The sequence below is a fragment of the Gopherus flavomarginatus genome, chromosome 7, assembly GCF_025201925.1.
Source record: "Gopherus flavomarginatus isolate rGopFla2 chromosome 7, rGopFla2.mat.asm, whole genome shotgun sequence".
NCBI lineage: Eukaryota > Metazoa > Chordata > Testudines > Testudinidae > Gopherus > Gopherus flavomarginatus.
The window spans coordinates 111703636-111728512 of NC_066623.1; the positions used below are offsets into that span (position 1 = coordinate 111703636).

At 48.5% G+C, this 24877-nt stretch overlaps 1 protein-coding gene across 1 annotated transcript; it reads right to left on the reverse strand.

The window, feature by feature from the left end:
• Nucleotides 1-140: 140 nt before the first annotated feature.
• On the reverse strand, nucleotides 141-23458 carry RAD54L (RAD54 like). Its single transcript, XM_050961834.1, has 18 exons — nucleotides 23279-23458; nucleotides 23104-23190; nucleotides 21587-21706; nucleotides 20955-21015; nucleotides 18954-19089; nucleotides 17936-18005; nucleotides 15704-15992; nucleotides 13887-14011; nucleotides 12449-12599; nucleotides 10423-10549; nucleotides 8481-8555; nucleotides 7765-7895; nucleotides 5541-5651; nucleotides 4999-5122; nucleotides 4509-4587; nucleotides 4224-4403; nucleotides 2933-3096; nucleotides 141-1242 (listed from the first exon to the last, which is right to left on the reverse strand). Exons 1-18 carry the CDS (start codon nucleotides 23279-23281, stop codon nucleotides 1041-1043), a joined length of 2235 nt encoding a protein of 744 aa, XP_050817791.1. The 5' UTR covers nucleotides 23282-23458; the 3' UTR covers nucleotides 141-1040.
• Nucleotides 23459-24877: the final 1419 nt, after the last annotated feature.

Here is a 24877-nt window from a genome sequence, read left to right on the forward strand (position 1 = left end):
ACAACAAAAAGCTTTTGCTTGCAACCATTTTACCCTTGGAGGGAAGTCCTCCTTAGGCCCTGCTTTCCTTAACGTGTATTTATTTAATACGTACACTTATTTTATAAAAATGTTTTAAACAGAACAGGTTTTTTGTCCTTCAGCAACTTTATTTTATAAAATGTAGTTTAGAAGTTTTGGTACATTAGGGACTATTCTTTTACTGCATTGTCAAAAGATGAACTTGCTAAAAATGATGCCAACACAAATTAGTTGTTTCTGCCAAGATTTTCAAAGTGAAGAGTTAATTTAATGGGGCCTGACTGATGCACTTTCTGAAAATCAGGCTCTTTGGAGATGTCTCAGATTGGTCCATCCAGAAGCACAAGTGATTTAGACCAAGATTTTAAAAAATGGCTTAAGTTGGATTGATCTGGAGATGAATTATATTTCCCAGAACTGTCTACTACATAATATAGGTCAACCCTGCCAGCCGATTCCAGATCTCATCAGTGCCTATGCATTCAGTATCTAGCCTGTAAACTGTGGCTCTGAGAAAAAATCTTGTGTAGGTGGTAGTTGCACATGGAAAACCAGATCTGCAGCCAGGAATTAACCTGCACCTGAAGATGGAGCTTGTTTGTTTGTAATGGGACTCAGGTAAATAAAAAGATGTTACAAATTGCAAACTGGATCTTGCATGTGCTCTCACAGATGCAGACCTGGTTATGTCCTGATGCTATCTATTACAATAGATCCTAGGTTAAACTGAAGCACATCACTTCACAAGCCAAACAGCTGTTTCTCCAGTACACACTATATACACAAGAGTGGCATGGATAATACCTTGTGCTTCCTGCTGTCCCAAGCACAAGTTTAACAGTTTTCAAGACCTACCAGTTTCTTGGTGGAAGAAAACAGAACAACGTTGTCCTGCTGTTCTGGATCCAGATACAGCACAGGCTGCATTGTTATCAGACCTCTGCTTTGAAAGTGATTGAAGTGGGCTTGACTGACTTCCACAGGAGCCTTCCCTCATCCCCACCCTCAGAGACGCATTGTCAGGGAATCCCTCGCTGCTCCTCGTGGGAATGGTGATGGAACGTGAAGGTGACAGCAGCATCCCACGTGGCCTTCAGCACAGAGTCCTGGAGCCCACGCTTGTCAGCACAGTGGTTCCACTGGGAGAGGTCAGAGGTGCAGTCAGAACCCTCAGGAGGCGGCTTTACCTGGTGGCCATTCACACAGCGGCGACACTTAATCCTAAAACACAAAGATGTTCTAAAGGTGAGGACCAGGGCATGTTCTACACCTGCTGGGCTAGGTACAGAATCTTAGGGTTTCAGATTTGGGCAAAAGGGTGCACAGTTAATGGAGACTGCATAAACAAACAGAATGCATATCATCAACATTGGGGTTAGCCTGCTCCTATTTGTCTAATAATGCAACAAAAAGCCCATGCAAAATCAAGTGCCCAATCTAGGTGCACGTATACTAGAACAGCATGTGCAAATAACCAGAGACACGTCACTGGTTCTTTAGAATTTTTGGTTACCGTGATTCAATTCAGAAAATTGGGGTTTTTATTTCCAAAGCACCCTAGGCTCCACATGTGAACGTTTATACATACAATGAAAGCGTTATAACAAAGTCCATTCAAGTTCAAAGTTGGGCAAATCATGGGAAAAGAGGTGAACTACGTGGAGCCAGCAGTGGTGGCTCCAAAGGGAGTTGAGAAGGTGCTTCATTTAGAAGGTGAATAATACTTGTTTTAGTTTACTGAGACCAGTAAGACCTCAAACCTAATCACCCGTAAAATCCTAGGTCAGAAACAGAGCATGTGTGTAGACTTGAATTACAAGTCTGCTTAGAAAATCATCTTTTTACCTTCCAGGACCTAAATACTTTGGTAATTCCCTTGCATCACCTAAGGGCAACACCATCTCTCTCAGCCCAGCACAGCTGTTTTAAGTGGTTATGGTGCAGTGGGTTTTAAATAAGGAATCCTGAACTCAGGACTTGGCAGGACTCAGAAAGGATCTAAATTTTCACACATTTACATGCAGTTAATTGTCAGTTTGCATATAAAGCATCACTACCTATGGCAATGAACATCTACTGGCCTCTCAAGGGAAGTGGTGGAGGCCCCACTGTTCATTTAAAACCAGATAAGCCATTCGTTAAATGCACAGTGGAGAACAATCTTGCAGTGCTGGGGGGAGGCGGGGGGGAGAAGGAGCAGATGATCCAATAGGGATTGTCCATCCCTGGACTTTCTGTGCTTGATAAGCTTTGGGAAATAAAAAATAACTTTCTCTTCCCCGTGATACGTTACAGCCTCTCGCCCTCCCGAGGATGTAGGTGGAGGCATCAGCAGGGGTGGTTTGAGTACTTGTCTGATAATAGAAACTTTCATAATAAAATGAGAGGATGAGTAGGAAGTGTCAGTTTCCTTATGAATAACTGAGTGTTGAAAATAGAAGTCCAGCCTAAACATTCACCTCTTCTACCTCCCCATCAACAGAGAGGAAGATAGTCACGTGCTTAGGGCACTAGCCTAGGAGGTGTCTCTCCCAGGTTTAATTCCCTGCTCTGACACAGATTTCCCATGGGACCTTCACTTAGTCACTTCTTTGTGCCTCAGTTTCCCCTCTGTACAATGAAGATAATAGCCCTGCCTTGCCTCATAGGGGTGTTGTGAGGATAAATCCATTAAAGACCATGAAGTGCTTTGAAATCTACTAATGAGACACTAATTATCTTCCTGCTGCACCAGCAACTTCTGAATCAACAAATCAATAACGTCACGAGTCTGAATGGTTCACTAAGTGCTTCTCAGCCAACCAGAGTGCTTGTGTCTCCACCTACAGCCCCTGTGTCAATCATGAAGTCAGGCACTGTTTATGCCATGGTCACTGGCTACCCTAACCCATCACTGTGTTTCTAAACGTACTTGTCATGGGTATCGCTGGCTGTGGTCTCATTCAATATGAACAGCTCCTTCAGCTCCCCTAGCGAGAAGTGCCTCTCCACATCCTGCTCCTCATCCACCACGCAGCTGCTGAGTGCCTTCTTGTGGGTCTGACGCTGGAAAATCTTCTCCTCAATTGTCCCCGTCTACGAGAGAGAACGGCCCATGGGATTAAGCGCAGCATGGAGAAGGCTAAAGCTGGGATCTGGCCAGGACGCTGGGATTAAGCTTTTATCTGTATAAAAAGTACCACGGGGTCTTTATTGGCCATAATTGGTCAGAGCCTCAAGTCCCCCTTCTTCCCGAAGGTAACTCCTCCAGCTGCCTAGAGCCACCTTGCTGATGGCCCATGTTCAGTACAGAATCCAAGAGAGACATCATCACCACTACTTCATGCAGCGCCCTCACGGCTCCAAGCACTGACCCAGCCCACTCCCACTTATCTTGCAACATGTGACATGCTCACAGCATGAGCGGATGCAGCCGCAGGCTGTAGTGAAGAGGCAACATGCAGGAAAACTATAGAGTACACAACTGCTGCACCATGACAACAGTGTTTGGAATTCCTGCTGGAGATTCCCCTTCAGGGAACTTTCCCCGACACACAGTGGCATGGCCCCAAGGCCCCTGCTGGGGGAACGCAGTGGCTGAGGAGGGCAACGCTGCGTCACAGGGGCAGCTGACGGAGGAGAGGGGGCGGTTAAAGCTCTGAATATGGACTTGCAGATTCTGTCATCAACCCAGTTAGTACGGCAGTCCTGAGCCTCGTGGGCTGCGGTGTCAGAGCTGCACAGATACCCCTGATGACAGGCAAGTAGGAATTCCAACACCCTTTCAATGGGAGGGAGAGGGGCTCGTTCATAACAACCAACGGGAGCACATCTACAGGAGCAGCTGTAGGGTTCTACACCAATTATGGGAACATGGTGCCCTGCCAACAGCCATGTCTCTACCCCGCCACAAAAGATTAATGTCCTATTTATAAAGCTTCAGTCACTTCTATTCCCCATAAGCCAGCCACCACTAAAGAGCCAGGGCCCAAAAGCAACCCCATTGAAATCAATGGCGATGCTCTCTTTGGCTGCAATGGCGGACAATTTGAAGCCTGATATAATCGAGCGCAATCCAGGCCACATGGCTACAGACACTTAAGGATTCTAAGCCACAGCATCTTGTTCCAGTTGCAAGGTCAATTATTCTGCAGTATAATCAACTGCAGACTGGGCTTCCCCCACATCCCGACACGGTTAAAAAAAGGTAGCTCCGGACTCACTGAGAGCAACCTGTAGATGTAGCAGGTCTTCTTCTGGCCGTCTCGCCACACTCGAGCCATGGCTTGTTCGTCATTGGCCGGATTCCAATCCGGGTCAAACATGATGAGTCTGTTTGCCCCAATCAGGTTCAAGCCGCAGCCACCTGCTTTGCTGCTCAACATGAAGACAAACTCAGGGCTCTGTGGGGCAAGACATACTTAGATTAAATCCCTGCCAGTTGTCACATGATCACACCTGCTAAGACAGGCAGGACTAATGATGTGGGTCTGGGAAGCTCTACTTACCGAGAGGCTGTTAAACCGCTCTACGATCTTTGCTCTCTTTTTAATGGACATGGTGCCATCCAGTCGGACATATAAATACCTAGCACAGGACAACACAATGGTTAATGGGATCATCATAGCCTTTTAATAGCCCTGGTTTTACAATGATAAAACCCAAGATGAACAGAAACAGTTCTGCAAATGGCCTTGTGTTTGAGTGCCAGGCTGTAGGCCCCTATAGAAATGGACAGAGCTGTTCTGCTGACTCACCCTGCAAGCCAGACCAGATGAGTCACATTAGTTCAATTTCCAGGGCCTCCCTCTGAGGCTAGAATTCAGAACACGAGGTCATGCAGGGAGACACCTCAAGAACAGCCAACTCAGGCTAAGGTTTATATTGCAAGTATAAACAACAAGGAGTCCGGTGGCACCTTAAAAACTAACAGATTTATTTGGGCATAAGCTTTCATGGGTAAGAAACCTCACTTATTGGTTAAGACCAACAACAAACCTCCTAGTCCTGCAGAGCTTCTCAAAGAGGTCCAGCGTTTGGGTGTAATTGGAGACCAGGACTACCTTGTCACTGCTAGTGCTTCTAGTCACAGCCAGGATGTAGTCCAACACCAGCATCTTTCCTGGAAGAAAGAGAAGTGAACATGCTGTTAAAAACATCCCATTGCCAATATGTAGGGAGGCAGCACAGTCCAGTGGACAGGGCATTGGACTATGAGTCAGGAGACCTGGGCTCTATTCCTAGCTTTGCCTGTGTGTGACTTTGGGCAAGCTATTAAATCACTGTGTGCCTCAGTTTCCCTATCTGAATAATGGGGATAATATTTACCCACCTCTGTAAAATGCTTTGAGATCTACAGATGAAGTGAGTATTAACCGGGTTGGAGACGACACATACAGAGATGTACATGAGACCAGCCTCTTCCTAAGAGGTCACCCCAAAGTATCCCTGGTCACTGCATAAGATTCCATGCTTCCTGTGGCAGGGAGCCACCCTCTCTCAAGCAATCGATTCACACAGTGGAGTTACAGTGCGGTTACCTGACAGCTGGGGCTCCAGGGACTTGGGACTGTAGCCAGCAGGGAACAATTCCAGTGCTCCTGCAAACCCTTCCTCCTCCTCCACACACTTCTCGTAGATCAGGGCAGGGTCTGAAGAACAAACAAAACCTGGAAACCACTGTGGATTTGTGACGTTTGCAGGGCTTCCCCGAGGAGGGAAGCAGGACTGCGACGGCACCAAGACAACTGCATCCTCGTCATTGTACTGACTGTATAATTACATATAAATGCAGCGTAAGAGACACCCACCCTGGCCTTTCCGTCTGGCTCCCAGATCAGCTGCTGCTGCAGCTTCCTCCTTCCTCATATCCTATTGCCAGGATCACTCCTTCAAACCCCAGCAGCCAGGGAGTTGCATGCTAACCATGGGGGCGTGACATCAACCCCAAGGCACAAGGAAGGAGAGTTTGGCATTGCTAAATGACCACCTCTTAGGTCAGCTGAGGAGCAGCACTGATGGGCTCTGTAAGGAGCACATGCATTCCAATCTGGCCAGAAGGATGGAGGTTACAGCTGGGGGACATCAGGGGAAAGCCCAAGAGTTCTAATAGAATCACGTATCACGTGCTGGGAAAAATAACCAGTTGAAAGCATTTTCTGTGGGTGGGCCTCATGGAGACCTATAGCAGGTAGTTCCGTTTACAAAGGACTTTCTGTTGCACTTAACAGCAGTAGTAATGCATGGGTCTCTTGCCAGCCCTTTGTATTACACTAACTGATCACCATAACGGGTTGGTAAAATAACTATACAGCACTGATATTGCTTGGGTCACAGAATTTGGAGATGCCTCATATGGAGTCCATTACCCTTGAAGGCCAGGAGAGTCTCCAGATGCAGGAAATTCAAGATAGTGATTGAATACTACAACAGTTTTTAGCCAAGAGGCTGCAGAGCAGCAGTACATTGGTCCCCGTGCATTACATCTGTCTCTAGAAGTCCAATCCAGTTATGGGAACAAAAATCACCTGCACGCCTCGGAGCAGCTTGCTGTCTCCATAAAAGCAAGCTGACAACCTCCTGGGTCTTCCCCACCCCAGGGAAAGGGTCAGGTGTGTGAAAGCGCAGCACCAGGGAAGGAAGAAGCTGCCTCCAGAAGGCGCCACAGAAGAGCATAGCAATGGTGATCAGGGCTCTAACCTTGCATCCGCTGGAGTCTGAGCACTGATTTCAATGGAAGCAGGACTGGGCTCTAAATGACCCTGGTTGGCTTGCCCTCTTCCTCTGCATCAAGTTCAAGTTCCTCATCCTCACTTCAGTGGCATCACAACTCTTCCCTGCCTACAGCTGAGTCCTTGTCTCGCCCAGCACCCCTTCTCGCCTCTGCTCCACCTAGCTGGCTCTGGTTTCCTTCTCCCACCTGTAGTTTTGCTCCTCTCCGGTATGCCACCCCTTCTGCTGAGAACTACCTCCCATTCACTAGCCATCAAATCTTCTCCTTCCTTCCCAATTCAGCACCTACTTCTGCACAATCTCCTCCGACAGTGTCTGAGTATCTGGGGCTGATGTACCTGCTGCGTAGGGCTGGGCGGGAAACAGTTTTTCTCTCCTGCAAATATTCTGGAGAGTTAAAAAATTCTTCCCACCCAAAGGGGGAAGAAAAATCAAAATCTCAAAATTCTTTTGAGAATCAAAAAGAGTTTCGGTTCAACTCCATCAAAATGTTTCCTTTTGATTTTGACCTTTTCTAGTAACCTTTTTTTCATTAATCAAAGTTTCAAAAGAAAAAGTCGTTGTGAACCAGAAAAACAGAATATTTGGTTCAGACAATTTCAAAAAAATTTTCCCCAAAACATTCTGGGTCAGAAGAGTCATCAGAACCGACCCTGCTTCACAAACAGTTTCTGTTTCAACGAACTGGCATTTTTCAACAACAAAATGTTTAGTCTAAAAGTTCCGGGCCACCTTACTGCTGGCTGTATTTGAGTGAAGTGATGTTGCCCTCTAGTGGCTGGACCTTAGCACACCTAGCCACAGGAAATCTCCTTTGGGTCAAGTGAGAGCGGCCTGTGAGAGTCAGGAGGCTCCAGGGTCTATTTCCAGCTCTCCAGATGTTGGGGTGATTTATACAGGGAGTGTATCATAAGGAGTCATTACATTACACGCTCTTTGGAGCGGAGCGCTGGGCTTAAGTGTTTCGTGAAGCTCTGCATCCAATGCTCTGTAGATAACACAATAATAGCATTAAACCAACCCCTCACTCACGGTTACAGAGCTTCTTCAGGGACGTGATGGAGGAGAGAGACGACACGCTGATCTTCCCCTCCTTCAGCTCTTCGGCTGGCTTCGCTTGCTTCAGGAAGTGTTTGTACAGCTCAGTCTGCAGAGGTGTAAGCCTGCAACAGAACAAGGGGCTTAGCACAGAGCACCAACGTTATACAGCTGTGGGAAGATCTGCCAGCTGATCTCAATCCTCCTCCTCCAGCTCTGCTATAGTTTTGTTGGGCCACAGAAACACACCCCTAATTGGGAAGAGCCTTACTCCTACACAGATTCCATCACAAGACAACACTAAAATCCAAGAACCTAAAGTCAAGACTATTTTTTGTGAATTTAGCCCAGGGGTAGCCAATCTATGGCACGTGTGCTGAAGGCGGCACGCGAGCTGGTTTTCAGTGGCACTTACAATGCCTGTGTCCTGGGCACCGGTCCGGGGGGCTCTGCGTTTTAATTTAATTTTAAATGAAGCTTCTTAAACATTTTGAAACCTTATTTACTTTACATACAACAATAGTTTAGTTCTATATTATAGACTTATAAAAAGAGACCTAAAAACGTTAAAATGTATCACTGGCACACGAAACCTTAGAGTAAATCAATGAAGACTCGGCACAACACTTCTGAAAGGTTGCCAACCCCTAGTTTAGCCTTTACTTTTGTTCTCTCTTTTCTGTCCTTGACTTGGGCAGACAGTCCCGTACCTGCAGCAAACCACCTGCTCGATTTTCACAGGTAGGTACTTGGACAGGATATCTGAAGTTCTCCTGATCAAACATCTGCAATGAAGGAAACAAGGATTAGAAACACAGATGACATGAAAATCAAAAAGCCAGTGGTGAACTGCAATATTGTCCCTGACTAATATGACTGTACAAGTCCCTTAAAATCTAGGCCCGAAGTGCCTGAGAAAATGCCTCACCCCTATGATGGCAGGTGTGATCAGCCAGGATGGGTGCATTCTTGGTTCCTACATGCAGGCATTGGGCAGGTGTTTCTAGGCTGAGGGTTCTCTGCTGTGAAGTGCTACTTAGTGTATTTCTACCAGTCTCTCTCATGTGCTGCCTTGACTATAGGCACCACTGATTTCAATTGACCAATCTTTGACCTTCTCTGTGTGCCTTGCTTTTGTATCATGATTCCAGGATGAGTGAGTTACTGAAACCTGGCCATGCGCACAGGGCCAGCTTTAGGAAGTGCGGGGCCCAATTCTGAAGGACCTGCTGCCAAAGTGACACCGAAGACCCAGAGCAAGCGAAGGACCCGCCGCCAAAGTGCCGCCGAAGACCCGGAGCGAGCGAAGGACCCGTCGCCGAAGTGCCGCCGAAGACCCGGAGCGCCGCCAGGTGAGTAAAAATTAAAAAGGCGCCTCTAGCCAGGGAAGGGATTCTCACTGGGCACGGGGACCAATTCAGGGGAATTGGTAGAATAGGTCTAAAGCCGGCCCTGCGTGCACACTGAATGGGGGACAGTCAGGAACGCCCTAAGCGGGAGAGACTGAACAGACCCCAGAGCAGCAGCTTCAAATCCACTTCACCATGAACAAAAGCAGCGGCCCAGCAGGATCAGAAGGAGTACGTTCTACCCCTCCTGGCCACATGTTTCACTGAACCTTTTTACCGCCAGGCTGTGTCAAGGCCATGGCCAATTTTGCAGAGTGGCCATACAATGTGAAATTAAATTTACCGTGAATTTAAACCACTCTATGGCATTTGCAATGGCTGCAAAAGCTTATATAGAACCAAGACTCCAGCAACATTGTGAATGCAAAGGAGACTCCGGTGAGGGCTCTTCTGCTGTGAATCAGTTACCTGTCAAAGATTTCGTTAGCATCGTTACTTACGATTCGTAATCAGAAAAGTAACTGCGTAAAAAAATGAAACCATCTTACAGTGTGACCTAGTGGACAGAACACTGACCGGGACTTAGGAGTCCTGAGTTCTATTCCTAGCTTTGCTACTGGCCTGCTGGGTGACGTGGGGAAGTCATTTTCCTTCTCCATACCTCAGTTTCCCCATCGGTAAAATGGGGATAATGATACTGATCTCCTTCGTAAAAAGCATTGAGATCAGCTGACGAAACATGCTAGATAAGAGCTAAGTATTAATAATACTCAACAGATTTGCTCGTAGTGCCACAACTTCTTAGGTACCTAACTGGCACAAATATGGTTTATTCTTATTATCCCCACAGAGCCAACACAGCTATGGGAGAGTGAGCTGGGTTCTGTTCTGCCTTATGTATCATCATGAAAGTTGACAGCTGTCTTCGTTGTCGAATCTTTATCATAAAGTTTGATGCAAGAAGCAGAAGGAAAACAGTGGGATACTAAGACACCAGATGGAGTTTGAAACATGGGACAATTAGAAAAATCTTCATTTGACTTGTAATCTGAATACATGTGATGAACTGGGGATTAGTGGGAGCCGCGAGTGTCATTCTGACAGTCCGTTTGCAGAGTGTAATTGCACATTAAGGATATTCCTTATGTCTTAGTTTTACCACGGCTCTCCTGACTCATCAGCTAGTCCATGTGCAAAACTCGCAACAGAACTTGTTCCAACACCGGACTGTAATCTTCAAAAATGGCTGCACGTGGGAGAGGGTTTATGCTTAGCTTTCCGAGGAGAGGCTGTTCGAACTCACCTGTTCACAATGCTGATCAGCTCTTTGAGACGCTCCTCCCCTTTGTGCCTCTCCACTTCACTTGCATCTGCATCTCTGCCTTTTAGAATCGGGATTTCAAAATGCTTTTTAAACTCCTGCGCTGTCCCTGTCCACAGCAGAGGGGAAAAGACAAATGTTACAACAGCATCTCACCTGCAGCCATGTGAACCTTGGACAGAAAAGTGGATTTACCCTCCATCCCTGGCACTGCCACAGGGTTATGGGCCCTGGACGGAAACACTTAAGCTCTAGCTTTTAACACTTAAACCCTTGCTTGTCACATCAGAAATAATTCAGGCAATGCAAGTGAATGTGAGCAACGGAATAACACTTAATGTTTATACAGCATTTCCATCCCCAAAGGACTTTTCAAGTATAATTAACCCTAACCCCCAGAAGCTATAACTCCCCAATCTAGAATATGGTGCTGAGGCACAAACAGATTCCATGAGTTGCCAAAGACACAGGACAATCGATCACGTTGCCTCCCTGTACTAAGTCCCCAGGCCAAATCAAAACTTATGGAGAAAAAGAGGAGGAAATAAAAACATCTTCTATCCCCATCCCATCCTCCCTCAGATGAAATTCTGGGCGCAGAATCAGACACAGCCCGCATATTGCTCTTGGACTGGGGAGAGAGTTGTGGGGGCGAGGAAGGGATAGATTTAATGCCACGTCATTACCGTTCACCACAAAAAGACCAGGGCCCTCAGAGGAGCAACAAAACATAAAAGACTGATTTATGGATTGGTGTATTTATTCTTGCCCTTGAACAGAACGTGGCCTTTCTGGGACAAGCCTTCACCCTCCCCGCCAGACAGCATCAGAGCCAATCTGAAGCTTGTGATGCAGTGGAGAACATAAAGCACCAACAGATTAGTTATGTGCTTTGCTCTTCAAATAAACCAGACCATGGACTACCAAGGGCAATGGATGCAAGACGGAGCCCAGAGCCGGCACATTTTAATCTGCAGAAGCAGCCATAAGAGCATTAGACCCGCCAGCAAGGAGGAAATAGAAACAAATCAAACCATGCCCCTGTTCAAATGCTTTTCTCCTTTCCCCTGTAAATGAGGTGACGAGGTGACTCACAAGCTTCCTCATCTTTGGCAGAAGCAGTCTCAAATCAAACCCTGGATGTGACTATTACTGGACAAAGAAATCAAGAGGAAGGGTGGTCTTGTGGTTAAGGCAGTAGGCTGAGACTCCAGATCAGTGTTTAGTTCCCAGCTCTGACACACAATCCCCATGTGACCCAGGGCAAGTCCCTTCCTCTCTCTGTGCCTCGGTTGCCCATCTGTGAAATGGGCATAATTAACCCTTCCTTCGTCTGCCTACTCTATTTAGCTTGTAAGTTCTTTGGGGGCAAGGAATGTTTCTTACTATGATTATGTACAGCACCTAGCACACTGGGACCCAATCTGGTGACTAGACACTACTGGAATACACATATTATAAATGAGGATAATGCTCAGATTCGCATTTGAACTTTGCAGTTCAGGCCTATCACAAAGACCGGTGCTGCTGACTTCTCCAGCACTGGTGGCTGTGGGAGGTCCCTGCCAGCTAGGCCACCTGCCTCTTGATTCACAGTTTAATCTTGAGAAAAGAAGACTGAGGGGGGTCTTGATAACAGTCTTGAAACATGTTAAGGACTGTTATAATGAGGACGATGATCACTAGTTCTCCATGTTCATTGACAGCAGGACAAGAAGTAATGGGCTTAATTTGCAGCAAGGGAGATTTAGGTGAGATATTAGGGAAAACGTTCTAACTCTAAGGTTAATTAAGCTCTGGAACAGGCTTCCAAGGGAAGTTGTGGAATCTCCCTCTTCGAAGGTTTTTAAGAGCAGGTTGGATAAACACCTGCCAGGGATGGTCTAGGTTTACTTGGTCCTACCTCAGCGCAGAGGCCTGGACTTGATGATCTCTCAAGGTCCCTTCAAGCTCTACATTTTTATGGTTCTATAAGCTGCACAGGGGTTAACAACTTCACGCTCCTTACCTAGGATGCCCGAGTTAACGAAGTGCACCAAGCTGAAGTATTCGAGCAGGTCATTCTGAATGGGGGTCCCTGAGATGAGAACTCGCCGTGGGGTGTTTAAGCCGTCCAGAGCCTGGTACGTTTGGTTTTCAGAGTTCTTCAGCCTATGGCCCTAAAAAGAAAAAAAAGCAAACAGGAAATCCTGTGTCACTTGATGAGAGGAAGCAGGTCTAAGAGATCTCTGTCAACACTGATTTATTTGAACTGTAAGGACACGATTGTCTCTGTTCTGGGTATATACAGTCCCTGGCACTGTGAGGCCCTGCTCTATGACTAGTGCGACTCCTAGGTGCTACCCTAATAATAATTATTATATGGCCCAAATTAAGCAAACATTTCGTTTGTTATATCGAGGTAGAGGTGTACGTAGGGAGAAAAGAATGTGCTCCATATTCAGGATCATCTCAGTCTGCATCATAGCAGATACAGAATCAAGCCACTGAGAGTCACTAGCAATCAACGAAACTCCTCTGGGGAGGCAGAGGAAATATTAAGTGCATGGGCAGAGTGCTGTACAGCTCTTCATTGCTCTGGGGCTGGGCACGGCTTGCTTGGCTTGCTTTCCCTTTAGGGAAACGAAGCTCTAGCACAAATGCGAACCTGGATACCAGAGAACGAAAGGGGAAAAGCTTTGAATGGAACTACATTTCACTCATACGAAGGCAGCTCCCGAAGATCCAGCCCTAGCAGAGTAGAATCCAGCGATGGTAGAGCCTTAGCCTAAGCAAGGATCACTCACCTTGGCCGTTCACACGTTCTCCCCCTGTATTGCCAGCCCACCCCCAACAGTGCCAGGAGACCACTCAGGGGCTCCCCTTCAGGCAAGCATTCGCACTTACAGCTCCACAGGTCAGGCTCCTCCTGCTAGCCCAGCACTCAGGAAAGTGATCCTTTCTCACACACAAGTGTCCAATGCTCCTGTAGGTCCTGATCCAAGAGAAGGCCCTTTGTACCCTAAACTGTACTGTGTTGTCCTCAGCATAGCCAACACTTGACCTTCTACTGTTTGGGGGGGGGGGGGGGGGGGGGGAGGGGGGAGACAGATCCAGCCTGACAACACACGCCATGTATACAACGTATGGGACGCAGCATGGTCTCGTGGTCAGAGCAAAGGATCGGGGGGCAGCGTGAACCTGGGCACGTCATTTAGCCAATCTGCAACTCAGCTTCCCCATCTGTGAAGTGAGGACAGTGCTACTGACGGCCATTCGTACAGCTCCTGGGATGCTCTGCCTGAAGGCGGCTGGATATTATCACACATTCCATTTGTGGGCTAGCCACCAAGAGCACTTCCAACACAGAGATGCAAATGCTGCCAGGCCTTTCTGATTATTTCTCCATATGAAAGCAGAAAAAACTCAGCACGGGTCTAGGGAAACACCAGCTGCCTTCTCTGTACCTCGTCACATATGACCAGCCCGACACTCCCCTTCTGGAGAACTTCGGCGTGAAGGCGGAACGTCTCGTAGGAGATGATCAGGATGGGGGAAGGCACTCGCAAGCCGCGCTGGTTCATAAAGCCGGCTTCGAGAAGGAAGAGAAAGACGTGAGCGGCACAGAGAATGGAAAAATATTTGAAAGCCAGGCAGAAGATAGCAACTGAGCCTGATTCCTCACCCTCTGAAGTCCAGGGGAGCCTTTCCATTTATTCCAACTGCTTTTGAGCAGGCCTTAAACCAGGGGCGGGCAAACTTTTTGGCCTGAGGGCCACATCTTGGTATGAAAATTGTATGGTGGGCCATGAATGCTCACAAAATTGGGGTTGGGGTGCAGGATTCGGTGCAGGCTCTGGGGTGGAGCCAGAAATGAGGAGTTCAGGGTGTGGGAGGGGGCCCCAGGCTGGTGGAGGGGGAGGGGAAAGGCTCTGGCTGGAGATGCAGACTCTGGGATGAGGCTGGGGATGAGGGATTTGGGGTGTAGGAGGGTGCTCCAGGCTGGGACCAATGGGTTCAAAGGGTTGGAGGGGGATCAGGGTTGGGGCAAGGGGTTGGGCCACAGGGGAGGGTGAGGGCTGTGGCTGGGGGATGCGGGGTCTGGGGTGGGGCCAGAAATGAGGAGTTCAGGGTGTGGGAGGGGGCTTCGGGCTGGGGCAGAGGTGTGGGAGAGGGATCAGGGAAGGGGGTCAGGGTGCAGGCTCTGGGCGGCGCTAACCTCGAGCAGCTCCTGGAAGCAGCAGCATGTCTCCCCTATGTGGAGGTGCAGCCAGGCGGCTCTGCGCGCTGCCCCATCCACAGGCACCACCCCTGCAGCTCCCATTAGCCGCAGTTCCCGGCCAATGGGAGCTGCGGGGGTGGCGTTTGGGGCAGGGGCAGCATGCGGAGTCCCAGGGCTGCCCCTAAGCGTAGAAGCTGGAGGGGAGACATGCTGTTGGGAGCTTCAGCTTACGCACGCGGAGCGGCCTCCAACCCTGCTGCCAGGCTGGAGCATGGGAGCAGGGCAAGCCCCAAACCCCGCTCCCCAGCAGGAACTCGAGGACCAATTTAAACTGGCTGTAGCTTGCCCACCCCTACCCTAAACAAACCCATCTGAGACACTTCCCCTTAGCATTCTGAGACACATCTCTCCATTGGCTCCATTCCCTGCTGGCCTTCTGCTTCCTCCCCTCACATCTTCCTCCTTTTCCGCTAACCTCCCCATCCCTTCCCTCTACCCTCCACTCAACGCCCTTTGGTCCCTCCCCTCAGCTTCTCATCCCCTGCCCTTTCCTGCGCTGACTGCTCTCCAGCACAGGAAAGCTCAGAAACCGCCCTCACCAAACACACCCTTTGGGGGTTCACACCAGGAGATCATCCACTGAATGAACACAGAGGTGTAGGGGCCTGAGCCAAAGACCACCGAAGTCAATGGAAAGACCTCCAGTGAATTCAGTGGGCTTTGGATCTGGCCCTAGATCAGTGGTTCTCAAACTTTTGTACTGGTGACCCCTTTCACATAGCAAGCCTCTGAGTGCAACCCCCCCTTATACATCAAAAACACTTTTTTATATATTTAACACCATTATAAATACTGGATGCAAAGTGGGGTTTGGGGTGGAGGTTGACAGCTTGCGACCCCCCATTTAATAACCTTGTGATCCCCTGAGGGGTCTCAACCCCAGTTTGAAAACCTCTGCCCTAGATCTTTACATCAGCTGTGGAAGTGTCTTTTCCTTCTGCTAGCAGACACCCCTCCAGACCAAGACACAGACAAGCCACCTGCGCGCAGTTGCCTCCACACCTAGTTTACGGTCTATCTCGTCTTTGGAGCCTCCATCAATGGCCAGTGGCTGAATCCTTCCTCCGAGCCATTTGCCGACTTCATTGTACCAGTTTTTAACCAGGCTGGAAGGAGAGACCACCATAGCCTTGTCGATTTCAGGCTTGCCGTCGGGGCTCTGACGCAACAGCGTCCACATCAGAGTGATGCATTGGAGGGTCTTGCCCAGACCCATCTCGTCAGCCATTATGCAGCCATGGCTCCCAGGGATCCTTCGGCTCGTGACACATTCCCAAAGAAACTTCACACCCTGCATGAAAAGTGGTGCTTGTTGATTAGAATGGACTTGTGGATGCAGAACGAAAGCCGTGTGCAGTAACACAGTCTCCCTGCATTGTGGGCCTGAGGTTGTCATACACAGTATCCCAGATTTACACAGCACATCTCAAAGGGACTCGAAGCACTATACTAACTATATAGAGGAATCCCCCTGAAATGCAGCTACCTCTGGGGCGGAACAACCAATATAACTGGTTAACAACACACAGCGATGCTACACACCAGTTTGAGACAGGAAGTGAAGAAGTATCCAACTGAAATTACAGAAGTGATATTAGGCAGGCAGAATCTGATTGCTCAGACTAGCACCTACTTACTGCACTGACAGGTCCCTGAGGAACACCTACGATGGTAATGGTATGCAGCTGAGACAAGCACCGTGCTGGCTTAAACAACCGACTGGTCCTGTATCGACTCAGAAAGGAAAACACAAGCTACTGAACTGCCTAAACCAACCCTGCAGGTTTCCCATCTGGGCACAAAGCTAACTTGACCCTGCTTAACTTGGAAGGTCATAAGAACTCACAGGTTGCACCCAGACAGCCTCTGGTTATAAGTCTACCGCTGATCATGTCCTGTATCCATTATGATCCTCAACAGCTTATTAGGCACCTAGCCTGAGTGTGGCAGTTTTTTGGTTTATTTTAACGCATTAGCCTTGGGTTTTGCTGTTTCTGGTATCTAAGACTAGAGATGTTTTTCACTGAAAGGCATACGCGCAGCTACTCTGGCTGACCCAGGATCCAAATATATTACTGACAGGTGACATTTAGGAACAGAGATTTCGGAGCAAAGCTTTTCAGATAATTTATGGTTAGAGAGTCAAACAAGTTAACATGAAATGATAAAAGTTCTTGAGATGTGGTTCTATCCTGAACAATGACTGTTGCACTGGCACAGGGAGCTTTGTAAGCCAAACTGGGCTTGTCCTGACTAGCACACCATAGTATTAACACAAACCCTACCGAGGTGTGTTGCAGGTGAACACCTCTGTATAAATACGTCAAAGGTTGGAATTTAGGCCCCAAGCCTCAAGGAGCTCCGTGTAGTGCTCTACGCCGAGCTCCTTGAAGGATCTATCTGTTCCTTAAAGTTCTACTGATGATGCACAAGCCACTGCAGAATCCACCTCATTTGGCTCTGCAGGGCTAGACCAAAGTCATGAAAACATCAGTCACTAAAGTGAGCAGATCTGACACCAGCAGCAGATCTGTGGAGCGAGATGGTGTCATTTTTAGACAGTAACTTTTCTGATGTAACAGATAATTTGGGGGAATATTACCATCAGGAAGCAGGCAGATTCACAGATTTTTAAGGCCAGAAGTATGATCATCTAGTCTGACCAACAGGCCAGAGATTCAATCAAGTGATTCCTGCATCAAGCCCATAACTCGTGGCTGAGCAAGAACATATCTTGACTTAAAGACAGTTAAATACTGTGTAAGTCTACTATAAACACATACGCATAAGATGTGTGTATAGCAGGCCAGAATGCCAGCTAATATTACTTGGAAATTACAATCATAAATTGATCTCCTATAGTGACTTTTGGCTAAGGTCTAGCATCGTATCAGTTTAACATCCAACTGACCCTGAACCTATCTGAGTGTTTCTTACAGGGCCCCACACCACAATATCTCAGCCCTTTTATATGGGGAATGGAATGTGCCACAGCAGAGGAACGATCTCTAGGGGGAATAGGTCTTTGGCATATTTAAGGATGACCTTAAATCTATTCAGCTGCAGTTGCCATTACTGTAGTTAGAAACAGATCTTCCTAGTGAAGGTGGCAGTGTGGTTTTGTATAGCCTCCCTCCACCCATCTGCCCAGAATTCTCTGAAGTTTAAGCACTTGAGGTGGAGATTAGGGAACTCCTGATGGACAAGTTCAAAGTAGTTTCCCACAAAACTCACTTCTCTCTGATGAGGCCGTAAAACGTGACTGAGAACAGGGTCCACTACAACATGGACTGGCACTTTGTCCCTGCAGGAGGCAAACAAGAAAGGAAAGAGAGCAGAATGAATGCACTGATCCCAGCTTTTTTTTGCTTGCTGCTGTTCTGAGGACTCCTGGTAAGCAACACAAGGAAGGCAACTGCCAGCAAATCCTGCCCGCACCCACCACAATACAGGAATGGCTGGTGACCATGTCCCAGGGCAGCCACATTATGACTAGATGCTGTGGCTTGAATACTTTAGCACTATTATCTATGTTACAAACTTGAAATATCCTGCAACTCCTAGATGAAGGTTACAGAACATATCTAGCCTAGGTACTTATTCCCATAGGATCTGAGCACCTCACAATCTTTAATGTAGTTATTCTCACATGCTGTTATTCCCATTGTACAAAGGGGGAATAAGTGACTTGCCCAAGGTCACAAATGCAGTCTGTAACAGACCAGGGACCTGAATCCCGGTCTCCCTAGTGCTAGGCTAGTTCTCTAAACATTGGACCATCCTACCTCTCTGACATACTGTTACTGGAAGTGAAGTAATGGTTATCAAAGATAGCCTCGTCTCTGCAATGGGCGCATCAGTGGCCACTCTAGGTAAGGTTGCCTGACAGTTCCCATTCTAATCCCCAGTTTTCAGTTCCTCATTTCGGTTAGCTTGTACCTTAATGCTGACATATCCTGACTGAGCACTGAAATGTTCAACTGACAGGGAATAAAGCCCTCTTAGGAATGGACTGAAGTGTACAATGGGCCTTGGGCTTACCCACAAGTCAACCCCGTGGGTGGAACACCACAAATGACCTGACATGGATATGTTCCTTCCTTCGGTACAAGCTAGAGACATTCCAGAGCCACAAGGCTCGGAACCAAATTTAACTCCAAAGTTCTGATCCAAATTTGGTTCAGAGCCTTTTGGGAATGGAAGACAAGTCAATGAAGTTGGAGCTACAATACCTGCTTTGTGGGTAACTCACTTGTCTATTTTCAGCTGGTCATGTGCGCCCAGTGGCGGGGGCTCATAAAGAACCAGAGCCCCTTCTTCAAAAGGGTCATGGAGCGCAGTCCTTACCCCTGTCCGTTTGATGCCCAGGGCCCTCAAGCCCAGCGACCCTGAAAACAATCACAGGCAGGATTCAAAGGATTGCCAGTTGCTTCCTCCCAGAAAAAACTGAGCCGTGCAAAAGGCTGAGAATTCGGATACAATCCACTGCCCCGAAGGAGGAGGCTCAACATGCTGTTTACAGTGTGATGCCAGCAGAATACAGATTCAAGAGGAAGCCAACGCTGCATGCACCAGCAGCTTAGATGTGCTCTACGAGCCAGCTGATGGATAGCCCTCTATGGGTGCATTGAGAGGGAGGGCAGGGAGCCCTGTCACCCACTGCACTCACACAGAGGCAGCAATAATCTGTGTGCAAAGTGTGGGGGAGCACTGGTGGGGCAGATGCACAGTCACAACCCAACCCCCTCTGCACACTGGGTAACACTGACTGAGCGGGCTATGGGGGGACTGACTACATTCCCCTGCCAGTCCTGCAGATGCATTACATCTAATACAGGCACTTCCACAGCATTTGAGTGCTGAAGATGTCCCTAGGCTCTTCAAGGCCATAATTTAGCCTTGTATAATGACAAGCAGGGCCAAAGGCTGTATGTTCTAGGAGTACAGTAAATATACAACTAGGCATCTCACAAACCACTGGCCCAAATCCTCCTCTCAGATACCAATTCAGAGCTCAGAGGGAGTTGCACGCATTTATCCCAGGGCAGGATGTGACCATTAGCAGCTACCTTTACAGCACTACATTTAACAGTGGACTGCCATATCTTGTAATGATATCACATAATCGACTGTACTGTCACCCTCCTCTGCCGTGCAGAAGATGTTGCGGCCTTGCAGGAGAGCTTCCTGTTAAGAGTGGAAATTAGTGACTTGGAAACTGGGCATTTTCTTAGTGTAATTTATTTACACAGATACACCAGTCATGGAACAGAAGTGGGCATAAAAGGCACACGGGGAAAGCCCTCCTTCAGAAATCTTTGCCCAAACATCAATGCCTGGTTCCCAGGAAGCAATTCTGCTCCAAGGATTGACACTAGTTAGGGACATTACAATGAAGCATAATCTCCTGCTGCTTGCAACAGCTCCCCCAAAAGAACATTCAGCACAAAACAACAATCCAGGTTCTCTTAAAAGACTGCACATTGCTCGCCTGCTAAGAAAAGATGATAACGTGTAACAGTGCCATCTAGTGATTCCCACCATAAATATATGCTGTGAAGACACGGACTACACCCGTTACAAATAAGGCTTAATTCCAAATTCCTTTCAAACCTGCTTTTTCAGCTGCTAAGCATTATATCAAATAAGTTCCTTTTGGGTTGATAATTACCCTTCTTGGTCTCAGTCCAAATGTGGGTTTTTCATTAAATAACATTTGAGTGAAAATGGTTAACCTGTTATTGAATCAAGGGGAGGAAACGGTCCCATTTGTTCCAGTCAGAAGTTTGTGCTCCAAATATTTAAGAACAGCTGAAGCTATCACACACAGCTTATTAAAAAGATCACCTAGAGACTTAAAATATCAAGCCAAGTATAAAGAAAACTAGTGCAAGTTTATTGGTTTCACATACATTGTTCCTCCGGTTAGTGACATTGAGGGTATTATTTAGACTGTAAACTCTTTGGGCCAGAAACCTGTCTCACAGTTTTGTTCAGTAACATGGCATACAAGCCTATGGTACTTTGTAAAATATGTAACCATCGTAATACAGAATCCAGTACTGAAATGTAGGATTATCCAAACTAAATACTAATAAAAAATAAGACTGCTTCACTAATGGGTCTATATTTTTCTGTTCAAACTAACAACACATACAAAAGGAGGAAAATATCACTGTCTGACAAACCAAAATGTCATCTTTTTCATGGGATGCAGACTTGATATAGATCTCTTAAACCCCCTTCATTTTACCTTGATAATTTGGAATGGGTACTTTGAAGGGTTTTGACAAAATGCTGCGGATAAATGCCTCCTAGGAATAGAGAAAGAAAAATATACATTCAAGTTATTTGCTATCATAGATGGCTACATAACAAAGAAGCCATTTGCTAAGGCCTCAGTCCTACAAAGTGCTGAGCGCTCCCAATTCCCACTGATGTTTCAATCCCAGATATTTTAAAGTCATATTTAATGTTTTCCCTTTGGACTCTCCAAAACATGAAACTGACTAATACCACTTCATTCGATTAAACATCTTAGCATCATACACTTCTTGCTTAAATACGTTACTATTACTAGACTGCACCACTGAATATTTCCATAGGCAAGTTGTGTGAACTTCATTATGAATAAAGTGCCTGGCCTAGTGGGACCCTGAATTCAGGTGAGGCCTCTAGGTGCTACTATAATGTAAATAATGGTGCAAGCCCTCATTACGTGGAAATCCCATGGACTCAATGCGAGTTTTCATAAGTGCTACGTGTACAGATAATGCCCAAGATGTAGAACCTAACAGAAGTGCGTGAGCCCTTCTGATCACAGATGTACAGTGCGCAATACTCTTTGACATGTGCTGACAATATGCCCTCGAGTGATCCACTTACATGTTTGCTGCTATCAAGGCAGTGAGGTCGATTGGTCAACTGGGCCAAGGGTTTCCTGAAAGGTGACACATAACATTCCCAGCTCTGGCTCTCACTGCCAGGTTTCCGCTTCTTCGGTGTCTAAGAAAGAAAATCAGGACAGGCTGCCGATGATCCGGAGAGACCAACACAGGATAAATGTATCCCTGTCATGCTCTATAAGCATCTAACCACACAGACAATAAAGCCAGCCAGCTGAGTAAGTCTGAAAACAGAACATCATTACTCACTGCCATTGTAAGGACACTGCCAAGGTCTATGGGCCCAAAATGTTACCTACCCAGAAGTGAATGTGTTTAAAATACTCCTCTAATTCTAAATATATCCATCAGCCCCTCCAAAACTAATGCTGTCACATTGCTAAACTATGCAGTATTTGGGTGCACCTAGCAGAAATATGGGTTGGCAAAAACGCATTTGTTTTGTTTCCAGTTAACAAACTTCATGAAAAAAGTTAGCACCCCACGCTGGCTAGCAGACTGATTATAGTGTTTTTAGTATCCCATTGGCTCCTAATGAGAGTTCTTATTAGGAAGCGAAAGGGCTGCAAATTTCAAGCTGAAAGTGACAAGACAGGAAAGTGACAAGACGCGCACATGCATGCACGCACACACACACGTCAATGATTTATAATGATCCCATTCAAACCATCTCATCCTCCAGAGAGGGTGTCTTTCTAAACAATATGCTCTGTAGCTCAAACAGAAGTTATGGGTTTGATGCAGAAATCACGGTGTGAGGTTCTCTGACCTGTGATATACAGATGATCACAATGACCCCTTCTGGCCTTAAAAATCTATGAATCTTTATTTCTGGTAATTTAGCCTCCCCCCCTCCAACATCCAGTGCTTCTCCAGGAGGGTGGTGGTTTCTTTCTATCCAAGAAGAGAGATCAACTCTAATGAGATACACATACTTTGACTTTTCCAAACATTCCCAAACTCTAGTGAAGTCTGGATCTAAACTTTGGACCGGACCCTAGAGATCCACTGAATTCCATGGGCGTTTATAACTGCTTTCTTAAAATGATGATCAGGTGCCAATGGCTAAATTCCTAGGGTCAGTGTGTTTGGGGTCTCACTGGTGGTCTAGAGAAACACCTGCCTAAACAACTGGGACTTGTAGCTTGGTCTAACAGTGGAGAACCTTAGGCTCAGCCCGATTTCCAGTGGACGTGAATTCCATAATCCCAGCCCTCCAGAGTGGGAATGCCCTGCCCTGCCCATCCTGCACTGGAACCTGTGCTCTGTCGGCCAAAGTGTCACCACTGAGCATCCCGAGAGGTGGTGGCTGCTGAGAAAACTCGGCCTGTGCATGAGAGAGGGCAGATATGCTGGTCCTATGCACTTCTCAGCCCAGCCAAGGGAGGGTCCTACCCTGATTGCCCAGCCCAGGAGCAGGATAGGCAGAAGCACTGGAAACAGATCTCCACCCGGCCAGACGACAGAGGGGAAGGAGGGTCAGGGTACGGAACTCACCACCTCGGGGTGCCAATCCTCATCATCCTCTGAGCCATCGCCCCCTGGCTTCCTCTTAGCCAGCTGGCTGGGAGCCAGGCTTCTCCTCTGCAGGAAGGAAGGAGAGAGAGATGGTAATGAAGGAGTGCGGCAGCCCCATGGGAGTGTGTGTGTGTGGGGGGGTGCCCTCTCTTACCATCGTAGGGGGCTACAGCACCATCCAGCCCCACGCAGGTGCAGCTCGGAGGCAGGGGGTGCTCAGGCCAGGGGAGGGAGCTGGCCAGCTGTGGGCTGTAGGGGGGAGGGGAGCACCCTGGGAGTCTGTATGGGGAGGGGCTGTATGGGGGGGTCACCCCCTGGCTCAGGGGTTTGTGCTCTGGGAAGGCTGGCTGGGGGGGCTGTATGGGGGCAGGCAGGTGTATGGGAGGTCACCCCCTGGTTCAGGGGTTCGCACGCTGGGGGGGATGGGGGAAGGGGCTGTATAGGGGGCAGGCAGGTGTATGGGGGGTCACCTCCTAGTTCGGGGGTTTGCACGCCAAGGGGGCTGGCGGAGGGGCGCTGGCTGGGGGCCACCCGTGGTTCACGTGGGGAGGAGGGGCTGTATGGGGGGGCAGGCAGGTGTATGGGGGTCACCCCCTGGTTCGGGGGTTCGCACGCCGGGGGGTTGGGGGAGGGGCTGTATGGGGGGCAGGAAGATGTATGGGGGTCACCCCCTGGTTCAGGGGTTCGCGCGCCGGGGGGGCTGGCTGGGGGCGGTGGGGGCTGGCGGGCTGGGTCCGGCCCTTCCCCGGCTCCTCTGGGCGGTGCGGACGGGGAGGGGCGGGGCCCTGGTTCCCGGGCTCCTCGCTGTATCCCGAGCTGCCCCGCTCGCCGCCAGGCGCGGCCAATCGAGCGCCGATACCTGCCCGGCTTCGTCCCATCGATCCGATCCGGCCTCCTGCACAGCCTGCCAGGGCACCGGGGGGGGCGGTGGATAGACAGACAGACAGAGGGGAGGGGTGGGGGATGGAGAAGTGGAGAGGAAAGGGACAGACAGACATGGGTGGGGGACAGACAAAGGGGAGAGGGACAGACAGACATGGGTGGGGGACAGACAGACAGAGGGGAGGGGTGGGGGATGGAGAAGTGGAGAGGAAAGGGACAGACAGACATGGGTGGGAGACAGACAAAGGGGAGGGGTGGGGGATGGAGAAGTGGAGAGGAAAGGGACAGACAGACATGGGTGGGGGACAGACAAAGGGGAGAGGGACAGACAGACATGGGTGAGGGACAGACAGAGGGGAGGGGTGGGGGATGGAGAAGTGGAGAGGAAAGGGACAGACAGACATGGGTGGGGGACAGACAGAGGGGAGAGGGACAGACAGACATGGGTGAGGGACAGACAGAGGGGAGGGGTGGGGGATGGAGAAGTGGAGAGGAAAGGGACAGACAGACATGGGTGGGGGACAGACAGAGGGGAGAGGGACAGACAGACATGGGTGGGGGACAGACAGAGGGGAGAGGGACAGACAGACATGGGTGGGGGACAGACAGAGGGGAGGGGTGGGGGATGGAGAAGTGGAGAGGAAAGGGACAGACAGACATGGGTGGGGGATAGACAGAGAGGAGAGGGACAGACAGACATGGGTGGGGGACAGACAGACAGGGGAGGGGTGGGGGATGGAGAAGTGGAGAGGAAAGGGACAGACAGACATGGGTGGGAGACAGACAAAGGGGTGGGGGACAGACGGGGGGGACACAGGTGACACGGGAGCCCCTCCTGGGGACGCTGAGGAAAAGGAGATTTATTAAAGGA